Here is a 26,003-nt window from a genome sequence, read left to right on the forward strand (position 1 = left end):
TATAAAGTGCGAGTGTCCTCGTCAAATTATTATTATACCCGAAGTTAAATATTCCAACTAATTGGGGATTCGAATTGTAACAAGGTTTTAATACTTTGTTTAATGAATACACCAGGTTATCGACTGCGTGTAAACCAAGGTTTTACTACTTTGTTAACAATTACACCAATTACCCTTGAATGTAATTTCACCCCTGTTTTAATTATTCTAGTGGCTATTAATCCATTCCCGTGTCCGGTTAAATGAACGATTATTCGTACATATAAATACCCCGCCCATCGTGTCCGATCGAGTGTATATGGTAATTTATAGGGACGCCCAATTGTAAATCTTTATATTAACATTAACAAACTATCATTTAGTTAAACAAATATAAAGTCCATTAATAGCCCATAGTCTAATTTCCACAAGTGTCGTTCTTTTGTCCAAACCTCAATTATGGTACAAAGCCCAATTACCCAATTTTAGTAATTAGCCCAACATCATGATTACTTCGTTTTAAATAAGCATAATAATAACTTAGCTACGAGACATTAATGTAAAAAGGTTGAACATAACTTACAATGATTAAAAATAGCGTAGCGTTACACGGACAGAATTTCGACTTACACCCTTACAATATTCGCTAACATACCCTTATTATTAGAATTATAATTATAATTAAAATTAAAATATAAATTATATATATATATATATCGTATATATGAGAGAAGAGAGAAAATAGATTATAAATTTTGATCAGAATTCGGTTGGCTTTATAGGAAGTTTCTGAAATTGGGGCTCCGCGACTCGCGGCAAAATCCTCTTCAAACTCCGCGAGTCGCGGAGAATGAATTTACAGCTCACACCCTTGGAGTCTTTCTCTGCCGACGGTTTATAATATATATATATAATATATATATAATTAATATAATTAATTATATATTATATTATATTTATATACATAGTTAACTTGTAATTTTTAGTCCGTTGCGTCGAGCGTTGAGAGTTGACTCTGGTCCCGGTTCCGGATTTTCGAACGTCCTTGCGTACAATTTTATATTTTGTACTTTGCGTTTTGAATCTTGTACTCTTGTAATTTCGAGACGTTTCTTATCAATAATTGGAACCTCTTTGATTGTCTTTTGTTCTTTTGAGCTTTTTGGTCGTTTGCGTCTTCAATTCGTCGAATCTGTCTTTTGTCTTCACCTTTTATTATTTAAACGAATATCACTTGTAAATAGAACAATTGCAACTAAAAGCTTGTCTTTCTTGAGGAATAATGCTATGAAATATATGTTCGTTTTTAGCATTATCATTAACTAATGCCCAAGTGCCATTATGATCTAGTGAATTCATTTCCTCAATCATAGCAGCACGCCATCCAGAATGAGCCAAAGCTTCACCAACAGTTTTTGGAATGGAGACAGAGTCTAAAGTGGCAACAAAAGCACGAGAAGAGACAGACAATTTATCATAAGAGACAAAGGAAGCAATAGGATAAGTACACTTACGTTTACCTTTTCGAAGAGCAATCGGTATATCAGAATCAGAATCGGAAGATTGAGTATCATGAATATCACTAGAAACATTACTCGGTGACTCACCGGGAGGATCTACCGATGATGATTGTGGCTCAGGAGCGGGCACTGATGTAGCACGGGGACGTCGACTGTATATATATTAAAAATGGTCCATTTGTTCTGATGGTGTGGGCTCTGGTGTGGGATCTGGTGTGGGATCTGGTGTGGGCTCTGGTGTGGGATCTGGTGTGGGAACTGGTGTAGGTACAACATATGCCAATAAGTCATCACTTTCCTGATGATTGCGAGAGGTGGACATCTGAAAGAAAGGTAACTTTTCTTCAAATGTGACATCTCGAGAAACAACATAACGTTGAAGAGTAGGGGAAAAACATCTGTAACCTTTCTGAAGACGAGAATATCTAAGAAACACACATTTGATGGACTTAGGATCTAATTTAGTGAGGTGAGGTTGAGTGTCCCGAACAAAACAAGTACTACCAAAAATCTTTGGCTCAATCAGAAATAAAGATTTCGTGGGAAACAAGACTGAATATGGAATATCACCATTAAGGACAGCGGATGGCATTCGATTTATAAGGAAACATGCAGTTGAAACAGCGTCAGCCCAAAATGGTTTTGGAACATTCATTTGAAATAAAAGTGCTCGAGCTACTTCAAGAAGATGTCGATTCTTTCGTTCCGCAACCCCATTTTGGGCTGGTGTGTCAACACAAGATGACTCGTGAAGGATACCATTCTGAAGCATATATGACAAAAATAATTCAGAAAGAAATTCTTTAGCATTATCACTTCTCAAAGTTTGAACCGAAACCTGAAATTGCGTTTTTATTTCAGTAACAAATGAGCAAAAGTGAGTAAATACTTCGGAATGACTTTTCATCAAGTAAAGCCAGGTAACACGAGAATAATCATCAATGAAGGTAACAAAGTACTTAAAACCGGGTTTGGAAGTAATTGAACATGGTCCCCAAACATCAGAGTGAACCAATTCAAATGGAGCTGAAGCTCGTTTATTGACTCTGGGAGGTAAGTGGATTCGATGGTGTTTAGCAAACTGACATGACTCACAATATAGAGACGATAAATTAGAAAATTCAGGACATAATTTCTTCATACTCTGAAGAGAAGGACGTCCCAACCTACAATGCATCTCATAAGGGGATGATGACTTAGAGCATACGCAAGAGCGTGGTATTTTAATTTCAGGTTCAAGTATGTATAGGCCATCAGATACCCTTCCTTTACCAATAATCTGCTTTGTCGATAGATCCTGGAAGACACAACAATCAGGATAGAGTAAAGCAACACAATTCAAATCTCGAGTAATTTTGCTAACGGACAACAAATTAAATGAGAAGTTAGGTAGACTTAAAACCGATGACAACGAAATAGATGGGGTAAGATTGACTGTACCAAAACCAAGGACATGAGAGGTAGTACCATTTGCAATTGTGACATGAGATGGTTGTGATTTAAAATCGGAGAAAAGATGATGATTACCTGTCATGTGATCTGAAGCACCAGAATCGATGACCCATTTAGAGGCCGATGATAGTAGGCATGTATTAAACTTACCTGATTCAGCAAAAGCAGCAAATGGTGTCGCTAGTTTTACTGATCCTTTCAATTGAACGTATTCTTTATATTCCTCCGCAGAGATAGTAAATGTGGAAGAACATTTCACTTGTGATGAGAGTTTATTTTCATCACCCATGATTACTTGTAATGACCATATATAAAAAGGAGCAAGTATGTACGGATATAATATAAGCTTGAAAAATAACCAAATCAAAATTCCACCAAATCCATAAACATCCAACATATCCATATCCGTATCGATAATATGCATCAAACTGGAAGCAAAGATAGCAGCCACTAAAAACCAACCTTTTTTTTTTTTTTTAAATCTTCCAACTTTTCAAGGCCTTGCTAATGAAAACGACTACTCTAAATTCACAATATGAAGCAAAATAGTGAAATAATGGTCTTAATGAAAAACTCACCCAGTAACCATACAAATTATTGTGTACCTGCACTATTAATCCATCATGCGTCTTTTAGTGACAAAATATTTATTTCCTTTTTTTTTCCCCACAAAACCCACTTGGTGTTTATTTAATATTTTATTATTATTTTTATTTTTATTTAAAGGCTGTAAAGTAGACTGATCTTATAACTATCAGCCACACCCACACATAGTGGATAATCACATAACAAGAAAACACTTAAAAACTTTCTGACTTTAAACAGTACCTTAGATTCGAAAAATTTTCGGCATCCAAACAAACTGATATACCAGGAAGATGATCGGAATCACAAGCTGATGATCGGACAGCAAAAAAAAATGGCGATGAACATCCTCACGCGCCGGCGAATGGACGGAGACAGGCGGAGACAGGTGGCGCGTGAGGTGGCTTACGGTGGTCGGAAACTATTCGTATTCTTCAGGTATACAATTCGGGGACTTTTGGAATGTTTGGCGGGGGTGGTGAGATTTGAAAGTGACTTTGAAGTGTTTAATTTCAGAACATTTCAGAGACAGTGGCGATGGGTGGCTATGGTGGTAGCGGTGGTGACTTACAGACTCAATCAATCACAGGTACGCTCTGATACCATGTAATTTAACATCTAAAAACATCTAAATATGTAATTTAACATCTAAAAACATCTAAACTCTCTGTAATTTCATCTCTCTTCATTGATACATATTTACAACATACAACGAGGATATATATAGACCCGAGATACAAGACCTGACTACCCAATAAATGCACCAACCCAACTAACTACATTAATTGCACCGTCTCAACTAACTACATTAATTGCACCGACTACCTACTAACATTAAATGTGTATACGTATGTCTTATGTATTGTAACAATTATTATGAAACCCAAAGTGACCAGACAAACTGAACATCCAATGTATTGGATTCTGACGTAGGTTTTATGGTCAACAACAACAACAACAACAACAATACCCAATTCCACCAAAGTGGAGTATGAGGGAGGTTAGATGTAGACAGTCTTTCCTCTACCCTAGAGTAAAAGGGAAGTCATTTCTCAACCCAAGGATACATATCGGTTCGCGGGTAGAAGAAGTCGTCCCTCCCTATACTAGAGAGCAGAGAGACTGCTTCCTAAGGACCTACGGCCAGAAAGAACCATGAACTCTGTTAAGTGAAGTAGCTAAATGCAGGTAGAAAAGATAATATAGAAACCTTACCATGGGAAATGTATACATAAATATAGCATGTAACAAAGTAAAGTAATAGAACATATAAGTAAAATAAGTAAGTGTCAAATATGCAAGTATAACAAACCATGCAAGTATAATATGTATATGTAAACATGTAGGTATGAAGCATGTAGGTATAATATGCAATATAAAACAAATAGGTATACTATGTAAGCATAAAGACATGTAGCATGTAAATACGTGTAATTTAATGCGATATATTATAATACAAACATATAACGGTATAATGCAATAAAGCATGTAAATAAGTATAGTGTAATGCAGACAACATGTTGGGATCAAGTTCATTTTGAGTTTTATAACGATCAAGTTCATGGGTTTAGGTTTTTAGATTGTCATTAAAATATTACACGTAGTCTAGCAGAAGTAATATCTGTGTTAAATATGCACCATAACAATTTTGTTTTCAGAGAACAAAGCATATAATGATTTTTTTCGTCACAATTTTAAATATTATCAATATTGTAGAAATCGAAATCCCTTTTGACGATTTCCTTTTTGGATGAAGCATTACAAGAAGATGACGCTAATCATATTGATACTGCAGGTTTTGGTTTTCGGTATCACTCTGTTAGAAAGATTAGATCATCTCACTAGAGATAAAATAATCTATGCTCAAGTTGTTGATTAAACCTGATGGGTTTTGAATATTTTATTACCAGAGGTCCTGAGGTGCATGGCGATGGCAATTCAAAATGATTTTATCGAAAATAATTAAGAGAAAAATATAATTATCCCAAGGTGGGAAAATAGAATTATTGTTTTGTACTTTGTTGTGTTTAATGATCTCGACATTCCGATTTCAAGTGACAACCATTTGTTAGAGTTTATGAGGTGTTTAAAAACCCATACCAACGGGTTTACTGTTCATTTTGTGGTGGATGCGCTATTTGTTTGAGATTTCATGTTTATGCGCGCTGGAACATGGTATCATTGTTAGAGATTTGCTTATATATTAAATAAACAATACCGGGAAGAGGATGATAAGAGTGAATAAGATCCACTAATTCATTTTAAAGGATTGTCTTTTAAGGTTATTGATGGTATCGTGTATGTTTAAGCAACAGGGTGGTGGAGAATGATATATTTATGAGAATGGTATATTTGATACTTGGTGACATCGTTTTAAATTCATATTATTTCCTCGCACCCACATAAAAAGCTCATTTCTTATCTCATTTTCTCTCAAATCAAATTCAAAGACTAAAAACTCTATCCACAGCCGCCACCACCACCACCCTATCTCCGGTTGTCGCCACTACCCATGGATAATTCTCATAATCAACATGTTCGTCCTCCACAAGGAGTATTCCTCATAGATGAAATACTCGTTTAAAGAGAAATATGTCCTCGAACTGTGTAGACTTATTGTTTTAAATTGAAATTTGTACCATTTTACTAAGGCGCAATTTACAGTTCATTTAGTGGTACAAAGTTCGTATGAATACAAAATGTGGGTATTCACTTTGTCATGTGACTTTGACTTTTTTCAACTATCGAGTTTATGGGTTCAGGTTTTTCGAGGTGCAAAATTCGCACCTCGTTGAACCTGAAATCATAAACTTGATTATTGAAAAAGTCGGTCACCTGGCCAAGTGAATATCTATGGTTTTGTATATTTGGACGAACATTGTACTCCTTTATAAACTCTAACTTATGCCATACTTAATTGGTACAAGTTTCGTTTTACAACAGTGAGTCGATATAGTTCGAGAACGTCTAGCGTGTAATTCATCTATGGGTAATCTTTCTTGTGCAGGAGAACATATTGATTATGGGGATTATTTATGGGCGGTGGCATCGTCCGAAAAGAGTTTTTTAGGGTTAGGGTTTGATTTGTGAGAAATAAGTTTTTATGTGGAGGGAGGGTAAAAGAAATTTTAATTTTTTTATTAAACTCTTATGATATGAATTCAAAACGATGTCACCAAGGATCAAATATATAATTTTTGAACATAATTTATGATATAGTATAATATTAGATAATATCAGGTGACAGAATTTAAATTCAATCTCGTAAAATTAGAGGATAATATAATTTAGAGTTAAAAATATACATAGTATAAATTACATAAACATTATGATAGTATAATAACTTTTTATTAAGTTTTTACTTGATTGTATAATCTAATCTAATATATAATTAGACTCCACTTGATCATATCTATCTCATATTAAGGACAATCATAATCTTCTCATTCATATATGATTATTTGATGTCCACTGAGATGGAACCATCTGTGCTCAAGCACCACCATGACGAGACAGTCGAATCAAGTTAGGTAAACAACTTAATCCACTTTTATCTGGTTTTGTTTAGCATCTTTTTTATTAACTCGTCTAAGATGTTAGGAACGTTTAGTCAAATTACTGTATTAAAAACTGGTATGTGAGGAAAGGTATTCAACTCATCTTATTATCTTCTACTATTTCTTATAAGATCCATGTTTGTTAATAACATATTACACAAACACATTGATTTTATTTGAATTTGAATATACATAAATACTAATAGTTATAGTTATAATATAATTAACCAGACATATCAAATCTATGACTTTACAGTATATTTATATATTTAACCACACCCGTATTGATCCATTAATTCTGAAATTGTGTACTTAGTGGTAACGATTGATATTAATTGATGCGTACTTTTGTTATATATATGACACGATTTGTTCATTTCTTAGACGGTCATCCACCAATTTTGATAGTCGAACTGGGTGGCCATCATACTATGATAAGGTGGAACCAATGTGAAGTCAAAACTGGACCTATCGATAATTTCACACAAATTGTTTTTCACATCTTCTTTTATTTCATTCTGTTGTATTGAACTAGGCTTTGACATTGTCAACGAAGGCATCCAAAAAGACAACTTGGGGTGTACGGATAACAGTTTAATATGAAGATGATAAATGCCTTCCCATTAATATGAAGTGCAGATGTTAGCAGAGCAGTTGGTGTGTACAGTTACATCGCAGTTATCATTATGTGTCGATATCCAATATGTTCATTTGACTCTGCCTTTAACTTTGATCCTCAATGATAATCTTGGTTGGTTACTTATTTGTAAACCCAATTTAATTCTCACTATTATTAAGTATGTACTGACCAGTTGTTTTATACTGTAATAAGTGCTGGTTTCACTTTCATTCATGGACCTAAAGGTAAAGGTGCAGCTCCTTTTCCATTTTTATTGTAATTTATGTAAATTTGATATTCTAAATATAATTACGTCTTATAAAACAGCTGGTTATAAAAATTAAGGTTTAAACTTTGTGCTCCAAACGATAAGGTATTGTGGGTGGTTGGTTGTTTAGAGCATAGTGATCTTAAACTTGTTTTCATTAATTATGTTTTCTTCTTCTGAATTATGTTTTGATTAATTATGTTTTATCACTCATGAGCCTTAAACATATTACGGAAAACAATATATTTCCAACATGTCAACCACATGTTTAAAATTTTAAATATTTTTCAATTCAAGATTCAGTCCGTTCAAGTTTGCTTTTTTTTTTAATTCACTTGAAACTTAAACACAAAAACTACTCTAAATCAAAATCCCGAGCTGCTTTGCTGAATATCATAGGCTAAAAACTCGTAATTTGGTCGATTGAACATTTGACTTTTTCAGAAAAAGTCAAAAGGAATTAAGGGGTAATATAATCTTCTAATTAACTCCTAACAACTGAGATAGTTTCTTTGATCAATAAGAATCATTCTACATCCTCTAATTCAAACACTTGTCGTACAGATTGCTCCCCCGCCTTGATTGTATTGACTTTCACAAAAAGTCAAAAATAACGAACAATAGCTTTAATCTTCATTCAAATCGCGGATTACTTGATTTGGATTGTGTAGATTTGTCGACGTATGCTCTGATATCAAATGTTTAATATAAATTATGAATTCATTAATGTTTGATTATGAATCTGAATATGACTTAATATACCGTGCACGTATCTAAGTGTAGATGTATGAATATGAATATGAAATATTAATGACGATATTGAGGATCGGAAGATATGATGTGTATAAAAAGCACTAGCACTAATGTGAAATAATTAAGAGCTATAGTTCATCAAAGACTTAAGTTACAATAGGCTGAGAGGATGGAATTTGTATTTATATGATGCGTACCACTTTCTTACGATGTATCAGTTGTGCAAAATTCACACCACCACATTTTGTGGTCTTAACACATTTCTTCACTATAAGTAAAAAAAATAATCGTAATGCACATTTAAGTGAAAAGGGTTATATATCTTGTATTTCTTCTAGATCATTGCCTCACTAAATATAGGCATTTTCATTTTTCATAGCTACTTAAAAAAAGTAAATAATATGAATAATTCATGTAGTTTTTGTAGATCGACAAAAGTAACCTCAACTCCTTTTTGTACTTGTTAGGTTGTTATTTTTTTCATTTTGAAAAAAAAAAAATTATTTTTCACGTTACTAGTTCCAAAAAGTCAATTTTGTCTCGTAAATAATCCACCTAACACTAGAAATAACTAAAATACCACTAACCATCTCATTAGTTTTCTAGTCTAATACGGAGTAATAAACAATGAAAAAAAAAATGCTTTAAAGGTATTTCAGTTATACAAAGGCGATTATTTATTTATTTATTTATTTTTTCATGTTTTGAAAGAAAATTGCATTACTGACAATCACATTGAGTTTTCACTAACGAGTAAAACCTCTGGGTAACTAGCCCCCTAAGTGACGAGACTCGTAACCAGGTGGTGTAAATAATAAAGGAATGAAAAAGGAAAAGGAAAAGTAAAAAAAGTTGTAAAATAATAACTTCATTGCGGGGTGATTTTGATCGGTTAACGGTCAGCTATTTTAACGTTTTGAAAAACGGCTAACGATTGGTAAATTAAACGTTTAAAAAAGGTTAATGAAAGGAATGAAAAAAGAAAGGAGAAAAGGTAAATGAAAAAAAAATGTAAAAAAATAATTATAAAAAAGATTAGCAAAAAAAAAAAAAAAACAAAAAAAAAACTTGATTACCCTAATTATTAAATACCACTGAAGTTGGGATATATACATGTATATAATAATAATCAGTGTTGTAAAAAACCCGATTACTCGCCGATTAATCCCCGATTAATCGTTTTTAAGAGCAATTCGTTCCGATTTTTCAAAATCCGTTTAATTAATCGGTCAACGTCAATTGGTGGGTCAAAATTGGATTTGGTTTCCAAATTCGGTCAAAGTCAAAATTAGTCAGCATTTTAACATGAATTTAAACAAGAAATTTATAGTTTTTGAATAAAATGAACAAATTTAGATAATTATATTAAAGTTTATGTTTGTATTTATAATTTTTTTCTATATTTACACATATAATTTTTAAAATTTAATATTTAATGTATAAAGTACAATCCGATTAATTCTCGATTAATCCTCAAACTGCCGATTAATCCTTTCAAAGTCCCAACCGATTAAACCCCGAATAGCGAATTTTGCAACCTTGATAATAATGGTGAAGAGTGGAAACTCGTATAATGGTGCGTTTGTTTACCTCTTAATGGAATGGTTTAGCACTGAATGCTGAACCATTCAACATTCAGTGCGTTTATTTCTCACATCTTAATGACATATGGTGTTGAATGGTTCAACATTCAGTGTTAAACCATTCAGAGTTGAAACACTCACTTAACCATTAAGAGACTAAATATTGTGAAGTACTCTTCTTAAATCGTATCCAGAACACTTATCAAATAAGTATATTGAAATTTTTGTTTATGTTAAACGATAACAACTTGATTTAAATCATTCATATTATATATTCAAAATGATTATCAAACAGCTTATTGTCATTCGGAACTTTTGAATCATTCAGATTATAAATTATTCAGTATTTAATCAATCGGATTTATCAAACGCACTCTAAATTATTCAGTTATTTTTTTCTTTCTGTGTCCAAATGTCTGGTGTTTTGTAGAGGTTGGTTTTAGTGAGGTTACAAGGCATGCTTGTAACACTCGTGCTTCTTTTGTGATGTAATTTTCTTATTCTTTTATTATCTTTAATAAAAGCTCGCCGGGGAAACCTTTTACCCAAAAAAAAAAAAAAAAATAATACTCAGTAATTGTTTTGTTTTTGAAAAAAAATCAAATTGTTTTTAGTTTCTTTATTTTCGTCCACCAAAGAAGGCTTTTATTGGTATGTCCCCACTAGTCCCTATACCATCCATTCATTCATATGTATATTATGATATAATATATAATATAGTACTATTATATTATATTATTTATACGGAAATCAAATCTAAAATTTTATATAGGATCGTGTATTGTGACACTTGTTTGTTACTTTATATATCAACCACTCTTCATATACATTGTATATAGATACACAACTAAAGTTGCGATAATACTCTATTATCGTTACGAATTGAAAAACAAATGTAATCGTAACAAATGTCAATATCGTATTCATATTTTATGAGCGAGCTTATCTATTACTGTTAGATTTTAATTGGGTATGTTCAATTATAAAAACAAAAGAAAAACGTTGCTACTTCATATATTTGTCACATGGTACGTAGTGTGGTATTAATAGACCTCTAGCAAACTTATACGTACGATTTCCTACTATAATTGTAATAGTACGGCATGATAGTTATATATATTTTGTCTAATTATGATCGGCGGAATCAGGATTTTTTTCACTGGGGGAGGAAAAAAAAATTAAAGCGTAGCAACTTTTTTGGGAAAAAATGAAGGTTTTCGGCAAAAAAAAATAGAGGTTTTAAGGCAAGATTTTGAGGTTTTTTGGAAAAGTTTGACGGTTTTTGAGCAAAATTTAGAGAATTTTAAGTAAAATTTGAAGGTTTTGAGTCAAAATATATAAGTTTTGAGGTAAAAAAAAAATCACCGAGGCAAAGTCGAAAAATTCAAAATTTTTTTATTAAAATTTCAAAATCGACTGGAGTCGGGTGCCCCGGTCCCTTCATAAAAACGCCCCTGCATTCAGGGATATACTTGTCAAAGACTTATATCAGGCTTCAGATTCAGAATGAGAATCTAACTATCATTTTACTTCGTAATGAATTCATACTTCAGTATTTAATTCATACTTTTTCCATCCCATTTTTTATAATTTTAGAAGTAACGTATTTTTTGTTTACTTCAGTGTTTTATTAATTAATTTTACCGATCATTTGATTTACATATAAAATAAAATATAAATATAAATACATTAAGAATATATCAATTCACCTTATTATTTTAATTTTTTTTATCTATCTATGTGAGTAGAAACGAAAAATTGACTACTTCGTATTAAACTATTAAATGGAAAGAAGGAAGTAAACCTAAATAAGGAAAGTAAACCTTTTTTTTTTATTTGGACATCAATTTAGTTAGGATCATCCTGGAAGGAGTTAACCACTAACGCGTTCATCTCCCGTAATTTTATAACCAGCCCAAACTAATGCCCTGGAGAAAACCCGGATCAATCTGAGGGCATGGCCGGTAAAACCCCTCTCTCCGCTGCCCCCGCACTAAGCGACAGACGACCTGGGTGGATACTTCAAGTCAAGGATAACATTGAGTGCAATGTTATCCTTTGGGGGGCTTGCCTTTCAAAAAAAAAAAAAAAAATGTTGCAGCTCAGCGGAGTCGAACTCCTGACCTATCGCTAAGATGGGCAGACCACTATCAATTGAGCTACAACTCAATGTTATAAGGAAAGTAAACATTAAAAAAAAATACTTAATTATATTTTTCATTTTATATACGAAAAAAACACATATTACACATTACGTTTAAATTTCTTAGTATTCAATTACCGCGTGGATAAGAAGTCAGATGATCATATGCGTAGTCACGCATATGAACGCACTTTATGCGCACACATAAGCTGCGACAATGATATATATATATATATATATATATATATATATATATATATATATATATATATATATATATATATATATATATATATATATATATATATATATATATATATATATATATATATATATATATACGCTTTAGTTGGCGGATTATCCGCAGGTTTTGCTAATAATTGCGCGCGGTCCGCATATATTGAAAAACTATTAATAGAGGTCTTTGTTTTTAATTTGAGGGTTGTTGAGCCTTGATTCTTTGAGAGCATATTTATGACAACCCGAAATTTTTAAGTAATTCTGACGATTAACGAACAAATAACTGTAAATAAAAAATGTATATATTTAAATATACATATAAAATGTGTAAATATTAAATAATCAATAAATGTTATTATATATTATATGATTAATAATATGTACATATTAAATTTAATTATAAATAAAAATATCATAATATCACTTTCATCATTATTATTAACATTAATAATAATGTTAACATCAGATTTAATAACCACAATCTGTTATAATATTATTATGATTATTATCATTTTTAAATATCATTCTTAATATTGATATTATTTTGAATTTTAGTAATATTATTATTATCTATTATTATTATTATTATTATTAACATAATTCATATTATTATCATTATTATTATTAAGAGTATTATCATTACTAATATTATTATTATTAGTATTATTATTATTATTGTTGTTACATTAATACAACTTATTTATATTATTATTATTTTTATTATTAATATCATTATTATACTTGATATTACTATTACTATTATTATTATTATTAATTATTATCATCATTATAATTATAATTATTATGATTAATATTTATTATTAATATTATTATTATAAATTTATTATTAAAATATAAAAAAAAGATGATACAGACTGTTTTAGGTCGCCATTTTTATATTTTTTCTTTTAAATCTTATCTGCCTTTACTGTATTTTTATAAAAGTAATTAGGTATTATTAGGTATTATTAGGTGTATCTGTTTCTTTTTAAAAAAAAATTCAATCGTGACTGCCTAATTGTTTGTATGTGATCATGGGTTCCAGTTGACATCCACAGGAAGTATCAATCAATCTCATTTTTTTATATAAACCAATCGATTTCACAGTATCAATTATCAAATTTATCAGATTAAATAAAAAAAAATAAGCTCGATATATCTCTGTTCTTGTTCAATTTTTCAAAAACTTCATAAACGAATTCCATTTCAAAATCTAATATTGCAGTCTTGTTAGGAATCGTTCACCCAAACTATCTGCAAAATATCATCTCTCAATTCTTCAAAACGAATTCGAATTCTTAAGTCAAAGTTTTGAATTTAAAAAGTCAACCATATTGTTCTTCATGAAATTCGATTGCTGTATGATGTTTCTGTTGAAATTGAAGGTTCTTAAAGTTTTTAGGAGTAATTTTAAACACAATTTGTGTTATAAGGTTTGTCTAAAATGTTCACAAAATCAAAATCATTAATTTTTTTTTTCCTTTAACCGACGGCAGCAGCAGCTGCTCTTGATTTTTTTATTTTTATTTTTTCATTTTCATTCTCTGTTAATTCAAGTTAAACACATCTAGTCGTTTCTATTCCAAGTCATAAATCAAGATTGAAACTCGTTGTTATTACTTTGGTCGATTTGTGAAGAAGAAGTGGAAACAGAAAACAATACGAGTTATATATTATGGGAATGGAATTAAAATCAGAAAAATAGATACAGCAGGATGGTTTGAGGTTGTTAGGTTTAAGCGAGAGGTCTCGGGTTCTAGTCCCATCCATCGCAATTTTTTTTTAGAAAAGCTTATAAGGTAGTTTCCATTTATTATTATTATTATTATTATTATTATTATTATTATTATTATTATTATTATTATTATTATTATTATTATTATTATTATTATTATTATTATTATTATTATTATTATTAAGTATTAGAATTATAATTATTATTAGTATTATAAGTATCATTATTTAAATTATTATTATTACAAGATTATTAATAATATAAAGACTATTGATAGTATTAGTATTACAAAGATTATTAACATATATCATCACTATTATTATTATAAGTATTATCGTTACTATTATTATCATTATTTTTATTTTTAATTATCATTGTTATTATTATTAAGTATTACTATTATTATTAATGTTAAAATAAGTATTATTATCAAAACTATTATTTTCATTATCAATATTATTAAACCTATCATTTTTATTAAAAACTACTACTATTATTATTATTATTATTATTATTATTATTATTATTATTATTATTATTATTATTATTATAATTATCATTATTATTATTATTATTATTATTATTATTATTATTATTATTATTATTATTATTATTACTATTATTATTATTAAAAATGGTTATTACAATTAAAATTATTATTATTATTATCATTATAAAGACATTACAACTTCTTACTTATTATTATTATCATCATCATTTTCAAATGAGTATCATTATTATTATAACTATTGATATTATTATTATTACAAAGATAATACGACTTATCATTTATCAGTATTATTTTACCAAGATATATAAAAATATATTTAACATATATAACGAAACTATATTAATATTTTAAACATTGATTATTTATACAAGGTATATAAAATAAATATATTAAGTTGTTAATGAAATCTATAAATTATTAAATATAACAACTATATCATTAATAATATAAACTTATTCGATTACGAGTATATGTGTTAATATATATACAAATGATATAGGTTCGTGAATCCGAAGTCAACTCCGCACTTGTTCAGTTCCATCATGCATATTTACTACAAACTATCATATCGTATCGTGAGTTCATCTGCTCCCTTTTTATATATTTTTGGGCTGAGAATAAATGCAATATTTTTATAACGGATAGACACAAGTGCAACCTATTGTGCGACCAACATGAGTACTTTTATTGTGTTGATATGTAACATGTTATTGTGTTCATATGAAACATGCAAAACCCTGCTTTGTAATATCATTAATTGCTAGATAATGAAGAGGCAAACAAAATTATTATAAATAGCGCTATTGGGAGTAACGTCCCGCACTGTTGACCTCAGGTCAATTGGTGGTATAATAATGATCTCGACAATTACATATGTATTGTCTCGGGCTAAAATCGTTTAGTTTTGATATTATACGCTCATGACATACTTTTGATATACATGATAGATCGTCTTTTATTAAATCTTGTGATCTATTACTGAAATCATTATTTATGATAAACCTATGAACTCACTCAATCTCGTGTTGACTTTTTAAGCATGTTTATTCTCAGGTACATAAATATTGCTTCCGCTGTATATCTACTGCTTTGATGATGATTGCTTGCTATGCTTGGAGTCTTCATTACATATCATATCAATTAAAGACATTTAATGCTCTAAATACAATGTAATCTATTTATCTTCCGCTGCAAAACTCAATAAAACGTCTCATATAGAGTCCTTCTCGTTTATACATCTGTGATTTAATATAATTAGTCACAAATACCCCAGGCCCTATTTGGGGGTGTGACAGTTTGGTATCAGAGCAGTATTGTTGTAGAGAACCAGGATTGCATTTTATGTGTGCCTTATACAATTAGGTACCTTAGCAATGTAGGACTATAACTTTCCTTGACCGTAGTGCCTTTAATTGTTAAATGCTACACTATACTTTAGAAACTTTACTTATCTTAGAATGTCGAGCCAATTTAGGAATTCTGCTTACTCTTTTAAGTACTATCCAATTCCGCCACCACATTTAAATGCGACAACATGAATTCTGAAATTCTCGACATTCCTTTATCATCTATCATGGTTTTGTGTATTACATATGTATTACATGAAATGTTATCCATGATTCTTGAAATCTCTACTATTCATATTCATTACTTTCAAAATCTTTGCTTTCTCGTTATTTTTTATCATTGAATTTTCTTGACGAGTGACGTCTACGAAACTCTAGAATGGAAGGGTTTAGATTACCGATCTGATAGCTCAAGCCCCTAGAACTGAATAGGCCATTGCGAATTGAAAGTCTTTAATCGAAAGTTTATCTGATTACATACTTATCATTTTTAAATCTCGACACGTCATACTGCCATTATTGCATAAATGGAGTATAGACACATCATATCTTATTATATCTATCCCAATAGACTGCCTAATTGTTTGTATGTGATCATGGGTTCCAGTTGACATCCACAGGAAGTATCAATCAATCTCAATTTGTTTTTATATAAACCAATCGATTTCACAGTATCAAATATCAAATTTATCAGATTAAATAAAAAAAATAAGCTTGATATATCTCCGTTCTTGTTCAATTTTTCAAAAACTTCATAAACGAATTCCATTTCAAAATATAATATTATAGTCTTGTTAGGAATCGTTCACTCAAACTATCTGCAAAATATCATCTCTCAATTCTTCAAAACGAATTCGAATTCTTAAGTCAAAGTTTTGAATTTAAAAAGTCAACCATATTGTTCTTCATGAAATTCGATTGCTGTATGATGTTTCTGTTGAAATTGAAGGTTCTTAAAGTTTTTAGGAGTAATTTTAAACATAATTTGTGTTATAAGGTTTGTCTAAAATGTTCACAAAATCAAAATCATTAATTTTTTTTTTCCTTTAATCGACGGCAGCAGCAACTGCTCTTGATTTTTTTATTTTTATTTTTTAATTTTCATTCTCTGTTAATTCAAGTTAGACACATCTAGTCGTTTCTATTCCAAGTCATAAATCAAGATTGAAACTCGTTGTTATTACTTTGGTCGATTTGTGAAGAAGAAGTGGAAACAGAAAACAATACGAGTTATATATTATGGGAATGGAATTAAAATCAGAAAAATAGATACAACAAGATGGTTTGAGGTTGTTGGGTTTAAGCGAGAGGTATCGGGTTCGAGTCCCGTCCATGGCAAATTTTTTTAGAAAAGCTTATAAGGTAGTTTCCATTTATTATTATTATTATTATTATTATTATTATTATTATTATTATTATTATTATTATTATTATTATTATTATTATTAAGTATTAAAATTATAATTATTATTAGTATTATAAGTATCATTATTTAAATTATTATTATTACAAGATTATTAATAATACAAAGACTATTGATAGTATTAGTATTACAAAGATTATTAACATATATCATCGCTATTATTATTATAAGTATTATCATTACTATTATTATCATTATTTTTATTTTTAATTATCATTGTTATTATTATTAACTATTACTATTATTATTAATGTTAAAATAAGTATTATTATCAAAACTATTATTTTCATTATCAATATTATTAAACCTATCATTTTTATTAAAAACTACTACTACTACTACTAATTATTATTATTATTATTATTATTATTATTATTATTATTATTATTATTATTATTAATGGTTATTACAATTAAAATTATTGTTATTATTATCATTATAAAGACATTACAACTTCTTACTTATTATTATTATTATTATTATTATTATTATTATTATTATTATTATCATTTTTAAATGAGTATCATTATTATTATAACTACTGATATTATTATTATTACAAAGATAATACGACTTATCATTTATCAGTATTATTTTACCAAGTTATATAAAAATATATTTAACATATATAACGAAACTATATTAATATTTTAAACATTGATTATTTATACAAGTTATATAAAATAAATATATTAAGTTGTTAATGAAATCTATAAATTATTAAATATAACAACTATATCATTAATAATATAAACTTATTCGATTACGAGTATATGTGTTAATATATATACAAATGATATAGGTTCGTGAATCCGAGGTCAACTCCGCACTTGTTCAGTGCCATCATGCATATTTACTACAAACTATCATATCGTATCGTGAGTTCATCTGCTCCCTTTTTATATATTTATGGGCTGAGAATAAATGCAATATTTTTATAACGAATAGACACAAGTGCAAACTATTATGCGACCAACATGAGTACTTTTATTGTGTTGATATGTAACATGTTATTGTGTTCATATGAAACATGCAAAACCCTGCTTTGTAATATCATTAATTGCTAGATAATGAAGAGGCAAACGGAATTATTATAAATAGCGCTATTGGGAGTAACGTCCCGCACTGTTGACCTCAGGTCAATTGGTGGTATAATAATGATCTCGACAATTACATATGTATTGTCTTGGGGTAAAATCGTTTAGTTTTGATATTATACGCTCATGGCATACTTTTGATATACATGATACATCGTCTTTTATTAAATCTTGTGATCTATTACTGAAATTATTATTTATGACAAACCTATGAACTCACTCAACCTCGTGTTGACTTTTTAAGCATGTTTATTCTCAGGTACTTAAATATTGCTTCCGCTGTATATCTACTGCTTTGATGATGATTGCTTGCTATGCTTGGAGTCTTCATTATATATCATATCACTTAAAGACATTTAATGCTCTAAATACAATGTAATCTATTTATCTTCCACTCCAAAACTCAATAAAACGTCTCATATAGAGTCGTTCTCGTTTATACATATGTGATTTGATATAATTAGTCACAAATACCCCAGGTCCTATTTGGGGGTGTGACAAAATTATCGTCATTTCAAGTATTCAAGTTAGTACAAGTCAATTCAAGGTAATTCAAAGATTCAAGATCGGGACGTGATGATTGATGATTTTTTTAAAGGCAAATTTTATTAAAAACGCGAAAGTTACAAGAACATAGTGACCCAAATAAAGGCCAACTACAACGCGAAAAACGGGACCTACACTCTATAAACTACATGGTTGCATAGAAAGCAACCTACATACAACACGAGAAGGAATATACATAATCATGACATATTGAGATAAAAATTCGGCTCTGTAAGCCATGATAGCCACTCAAAACTTCTTCCTTTGCTTTAGAGGTGATCCACTCGAACGACAAATTTTGTATCTCACTTACGGCCGTCGGGGAATTCCAAGATTTACCATGAAACACCGTTTTGTTCCGATTTTTCCATATAAGATACACGAGATCCACTTAATAGCTTGCCAAATTTTGCACCCGTATCTCGACATAGGAGTGGGTCCTTTGTCATTGATAATGTTCGTAAGGTTGAAATATGAGCAATTCCTGAACCCCCAACATTTAAACTCGATCCCAAATTCCATCACGTGCTTGCAAAAAATCAACGAATGATCTACCGAATCAAGGTCGTCATCGCATAAAGGGCATCTCACACTATGTAAATCAATCCCTCACTTGTCAAGTTCCAACTTTACCGGCAATCTTTTTTTCTGAGATCGCCAAATAAAGATTTCAACTTTTTTCAGGACAAGATTGTTACGTAGTTTAGAATCTTGAGAACTGTATGTGACTAACACCATCGAATCAATTGCTCCCGAAAGCTTTTTGACTGTGAAAATTCCATTTGAGGCTAGCATCCACTTCCACGTATCATTATTGTTGTTGTCAAACTAGACCGAACCTAATAGGTTGATTAAATTACTCAATTCGATCTCTGTTCTACCTGAAGGGCTTCGGGACCAACACCAACTCGTGATAACCCATTTATTTACCTTCTTTACTCGATCTTTGACACTTGCATCTCTCGAGCTTTCAAGTTTGTACAGCCGAGGGAAAAGGGTGCATAGCTTGTCACTTCCCACCTAATGCTCGTGCCAAAAGGAGGTATTACCCCTGTCACCAATTTATCTGATGAAAGAGTATTTGAATGGAACATCTAACTCCTCAATGAAAGTACCCGTCAAGATAAAATTACGTCAATCACTTGATAATGGAGAGTGTGATGAATCACTTTCCACCAACAAGCCACCGTTAATGGAGAGTGAGATGAATCACTTTCCACCAACAAGCCACCGTTAAAACCATATATACTTCTAATTACCTTGACCCATAAGGATTCGTTTTCGGTTTTAAACCTCCACCGCCATTGATGATTCTAAACGATTGTTTAAGAATAAAAAACGATCATGAGGTATCCAAAACATTACAACAACATCAAATTCATTGCACTCGATCCTAATTTAACTCTTAGTAATGGATTTGGGCTCGATCATCTGAAACATGTATGAAAAACAAAGAATGATAAAAGATCAACCAAGATAGATACCGACACAAATAAAAGCACTTGAGCACGAGCCCCATTTTTATACGGAGTATCATTTATAAATTAAAAGGTAATTCAAATGACTAAAGAATTATGATGCTATGACTTTAAATCTTTTTTCTTTCTTTTTTTTAAAGGCAAACAGAAAATTTATTAAATATATTAAAATGTTACAAGAAGAGGGTCTATTAAAACTCAGATCCTAATATAAATATAAGCACATGATAAACAGACTCGAATTTTTGAGACAAACCATATAATCTACAACTAAACTGAGCTATAAGTTGTACAAGAGGAGAACAACATTAAATTGTAAACTCGAAAAGTAAGTAGGAATTGCAAGGAAAAAGGTTCAAATCTCAACAATCTCCTCGCAGTGAACGAAATTTGTAAAAACAAGCTGAGATGTGGTGCAAAATAACGTGCTGATTTTCAACGACAAAGTTTCTCGACCATACCTCAATTAGCCCAACGTGAGAGTGTTATTGAGAATAGAACAAAAACCCGCAGTTCACGAAGTAGTTGTTTGTCATCACTTGTTGTCAATGTACTCAACTAATTCCTTCTATATTAGATGGATTAAAATCAAATACGGTCAGGTTTGTGAGCCATTTTAGCCACTCGAGATTTTCTTTCTTCCATGTACATGATATCCATTCGAAGCTTTTTTATTGGATTTCGGTGAATAGATTTACACTTGTTGTGATTTTGTTACCGAAGACTCGTTCGTTTCTATTTTTCCAAACCGCGTACCCGATAGTCTATACCACGGCTTGCCATAACGATAAACCGGTTGACGTTTTTATCCCCAGGTTTGAGCTTTTGAAAAGTCATGTAAATTTTGAAAATTTAGTTGGTTTAGATGCCACCATTGTCTTACTTTATCCCAAACTACTTTGGCGGTTTTACACGAAATTAGCACATGATAAACGGATTCAAGATCATCGTCACAAACATAACATCTAACCGAATACAAGTCGATACTTCGATTGTTGATTTCCATTCTAACCGGGATCTTGTTTTGAGCGGCTCTTCAAGCAAAAATACCGAACTTTTTTGAGTTACTAGTTTCTGTATGAGAAAATTTAGAAACTAAAAACTACGAGTAATGTTTTTAACTCAACAGCCAGGAGGATCAACATGCAATAAAAAACTACAAATCCCTGTTACGAAAATTTGTCACGTTTAAAAACAAGAAGTGAAAATATACATACGTCACCTGACACGTATGAATCACCAATGTTGACTATTCTTTGATGGCATGAGTCAATTCTTTGGCTAGTTTATATTGTGACCCCACAACTTAGAAATTTTGAACCCCACACACTTAAAAATAATGAACCTATAAAGTCTGATTGGTTGATTCCATCTGACGCACTTTATGGGTACATAGGGAATTTACAACTACACTCTCATTAATCTTTCTATTAATTCTTTTTAAGAACGATTCATTTTCATTTTCTAAAAGACAAAATTTCATTCTTTGTCTTTGAACTTTATATCAAATTTGACTCTTAGTTTTTTTTTTTTGTGTGCATCCTTCGTCCCTAATGTATCACAATTCTACATCACTCGTCCTTTTTAGGGACGAGAGATGTAGAATTGACAGGAAGAAAAAGGACGAGGAGTCAAGAAAAATGACGAGAGATGTAGAATTGTAATACATTAGGGACGAGGGATGCACAAAAAAAAGAAAAAGAACGAGGAGTCAAATTTAATGTAAAGTTTAAGGACGAATAATGAAATTTTACCTTTCTAAAATCTGCTCAATTAATTAGTCAACATGAGTTTTTTTTTTTAAGGCAATTAGTCAACATCAGTTAATGAATCAAAATTGAATTTTTTAATCAAAGTCAAAATTAATCAACATTTTAACATAAATATAGATTTAAATTTTAAAGATCTTGATTGAAATAACGATTTTAAACAATTATGTTAAAGTTTATATTTATATTTTAAATGTATATTTATTAGTACATATAATTTTGATTATATTATTTATTATTTAAATTTAAATTTAAATGTAAAAGAAAACATCCCGATTAATCCTCGAATTACTGATTACGCATTCCAAAATACGACCGATCTATTAATCTTTTAATAACAAGTTTTGCCTAACTACCACTTCCTTCTCTTACATATCTCCCACTGGTATCATCATCATATATCATACTCACATACACACCTGCTACTGCTATATTCTATTTCCTCTCTGACCTTCCTTCCTCCTCATCATCATTCTTATTTCTTTACTTTTTCACATAAGCATTTCATCGAACAGGTGGCGTACATATAAACCAAAACTAACTTTCTGTAAGCCTGTATCGTAACGACTGAAGTAAACCCAAGTTGAAAGCTTTGTGTTTTTATTATTTGAAACCAGCAAAGTGTTTCTTCTGTGTGTGCCTAGTATAGATACATATACATATAGGTATAGGTATAGGTATACATAATGGCTGATGCTAAAGAAGCACAAAATCATGATAACCAACTGGTGGTGGTTGCTACAGAAGACATGGCAGTTAGAGCTGTAAACAAGAGATATGAAGGGCTAACAACCGTTAGAGCTAAGGCTATTAAAGGGAAAGGAGCATGGTATTGGGCACACCTTGAACCCATTTTAGTTAGAAACACAGATACAAATGATCCAAAATCAGTTAAACTTAAGTGCAATCTTTGTGACTCTGTTTTTTCAGCTTCAAATCCATCAAGAACTGCTTCCGAGCATCTCAAAAAAGGAACTTGCCCTAATTTTAACTCACTGTTAAAACCCTCTTCATCATCTTCTTCATTACCACCATTAATCTGTTCCCCTAATTCTTCTCACAACAAACGGTTTGCAGAGGGCCTAAATGATCACCATCATCATCATCATCATCAACAGCTTCATTATCATCATCATCAACATCATCATCAGCAGCAGCATCAATTGTTGTTATCTGGAGGGAAAGATGATTTAGGTCCATTGGCAATGTTGGAAGATAGTGTGAAAAAGCTAAAAAGTCCAAAGCCATTACCACCTGGTCCACTTTTAAGTCAAACACAGATTGATTCAGCTCTTAATTTGTTAACTGATTGGTTTTATGAATCTTTTGGTTCTGTCTCATTTTCATGTCTAGATCATCCCAAGTTTAAAGCTTTTTTGAACCAAGTTGGTCTGCCTGATATTTCGAAACAAGAAATCTTGTTTTCTAGGCTTGATTCTAAATATGAAGAAGCAAAATTGGAATCAGAAGTTAAGTTAAAAGATGCTGAATTTTATCAACTTGTTTCTGATGGGTGGAAAAACAAGACTTTTGGGAATAATGATGATCAGGGGTTGATTAAGTTCATGATTAATCTTCCTAATGGCACCACATTGTTTCGAAAATCTTTTTTTCCCGGTAGTTCAGTAACGGTTCCGGATACATACGCCGAAGAGATCATGTGGGAAACTGTTACAGGTACATGTAATGTTGCTCAAAAATGTGTTGGCATAGTTGCAGATAAGTATAAAGCGAAAAGCTTGAGGAATTTGGAAATTCGAAATCGTTGGATGGTTAATTTATCTTGTCAAGTTCAAGGTGTTAGTAATTTGATCAAGGATTTTAGTAAAGATTTACCTCTTTTCAAGAATGTTATTAATAATTGCTTGAAAATTACTAGTTTTTTTAATAATAATTCTCAAGCTAGGAGTATTTTAAACAAGTTTCGGTCACAAGAGTCGAGTTTTTCTGTTGTTCCTCCCCTTTTTTATTGTGAAAACTTACAAAACATTTTGAATGTCAATTTAATGTTCGAAAATACAATAGCAAGTGCTCGGGTTTTGCATTTAGTAGTAATGGATGATTCGTTTAAAGTTGTATCAATGGAAGATTCTTTTGCTAGAGAAGTTGGAGAATTGATTCAAAATATGGCGTTTTGGAGTAATATTGAGGCGATTAACGCTTTAATTAAGTTGATTAGGACCATGGTTGAAGAAATTGAGGTTGAGAGACCGTTAGTAGGACAATGTCTTCCGTTATGGGAGGATTTGCGTGCGAAAATGAAGGGGTGGTGCGTCAAATTCAACATTCATGAGGGGGTTGTTGAGAAAATTATCGAAAAACGATTCAAGAAAAACTATCATCCTGCATGGTCAACCGCGTTTATACTTGATCCTGTTTATTTAATAAGGGATGCAAGCGGAAAATACCTCCCGCCTTTTAAATGTTTGACTTATGAACAAGTCAAAGATGTTGATAATCTGATTACGCGTTTAGTTTCACGAGAAGAAGCTCACATTGCGTTGATGGAGCTCATGAAATGGAGGTCAGAAGGACTTGACCCGTTATATGCACGAGCGGTTCAAGTCAAACAACGTGACCCGTTTACTGGAAAAATGAAAATCGCAAACCCACAAAGTAGTCGGCTCGTTTGGGAAACGATTTTGAAAGATTTTACGGTACTTGGAAAAATTGCCGCGAGACTTTTGTTTCTTAATGCAACATCTTGTGGGTTCAAGTGCAATTGGTCTTTCATGAAATGGGCATCGGGTCAAAGTCAACTTCAATCAAGAATCGGTCTCGAACGGATCAAAAAAATGATATTCGTTGCAGCTCACGCAAAGCTCAAAAAACGACAACTTGGTAACATTGAGGAGAAAGAAACAGAGATTTTTGGCAATGATGATGATGACATGCTTAATGAGGTCTTTGTGGATGCATCCACACTGTAATGTTTTTTTATTCAGATTTTGTAGCATTAAATTGTATTCTTTTTGCTACTCTTTTCCTCTACAGATCAGATATTTAGTCCAAGATTTTGCAGGAATATTGCATATGATAACAAATATCCAGGAATATTGTATCATTGGCATTAATATTAATTAATTAATTACTATATATCGAATCATTGTTTATAAAGTTCTAATCTTTTTATAGGCAGAAGTTCAAATTTTCAAGATTTCTTTGTTTGTTCAACTATTGTCCTGTTTCACATCTAATTTTAGCCCGAATGTAAATGTAAATGATATTGTTTAAAGTTTTAATCTTTTCTGTTTTTTTTTTTTTTCTTCTAAAAAGTTTGATTTGTTTCCTGAAATGATCTTTTAATTTTTCTTTACTTCTTAAATCAGATACTTTGCAGCTAAGACAGAATAATAATTAGCCCTTAATGCAGGCTATACGGTAGTATATGTTATTGAT

General features: G+C 30.8%; 1 protein-coding gene across 1 annotated transcript; it reads left to right on the forward strand.

Annotated features, from left to right (window-relative positions):
• The first annotated feature begins 23,068 nt into the window (after positions 1-23,068).
• LOC139863019 (uncharacterized) lies at positions 23,069-25,648 on the forward strand. The gene has a single exon (XM_071851669.1). It carries the CDS (start codon positions 23,291-23,293, stop codon positions 25,532-25,534), a length of 2,244 nt encoding a protein of 747 aa, XP_071707770.1. The 5' UTR covers positions 23,069-23,290; the 3' UTR covers positions 25,535-25,648.
• The last annotated feature ends 355 nt before the right edge of the window (positions 25,649-26,003 follow it).

Source organism: Rutidosis leptorrhynchoides, chromosome 8 (genome assembly GCF_046630445.1).
Source record: "Rutidosis leptorrhynchoides isolate AG116_Rl617_1_P2 chromosome 8, CSIRO_AGI_Rlap_v1, whole genome shotgun sequence".
NCBI lineage: Eukaryota > Viridiplantae > Streptophyta > Magnoliopsida > Asterales > Asteraceae > Rutidosis > Rutidosis leptorrhynchoides.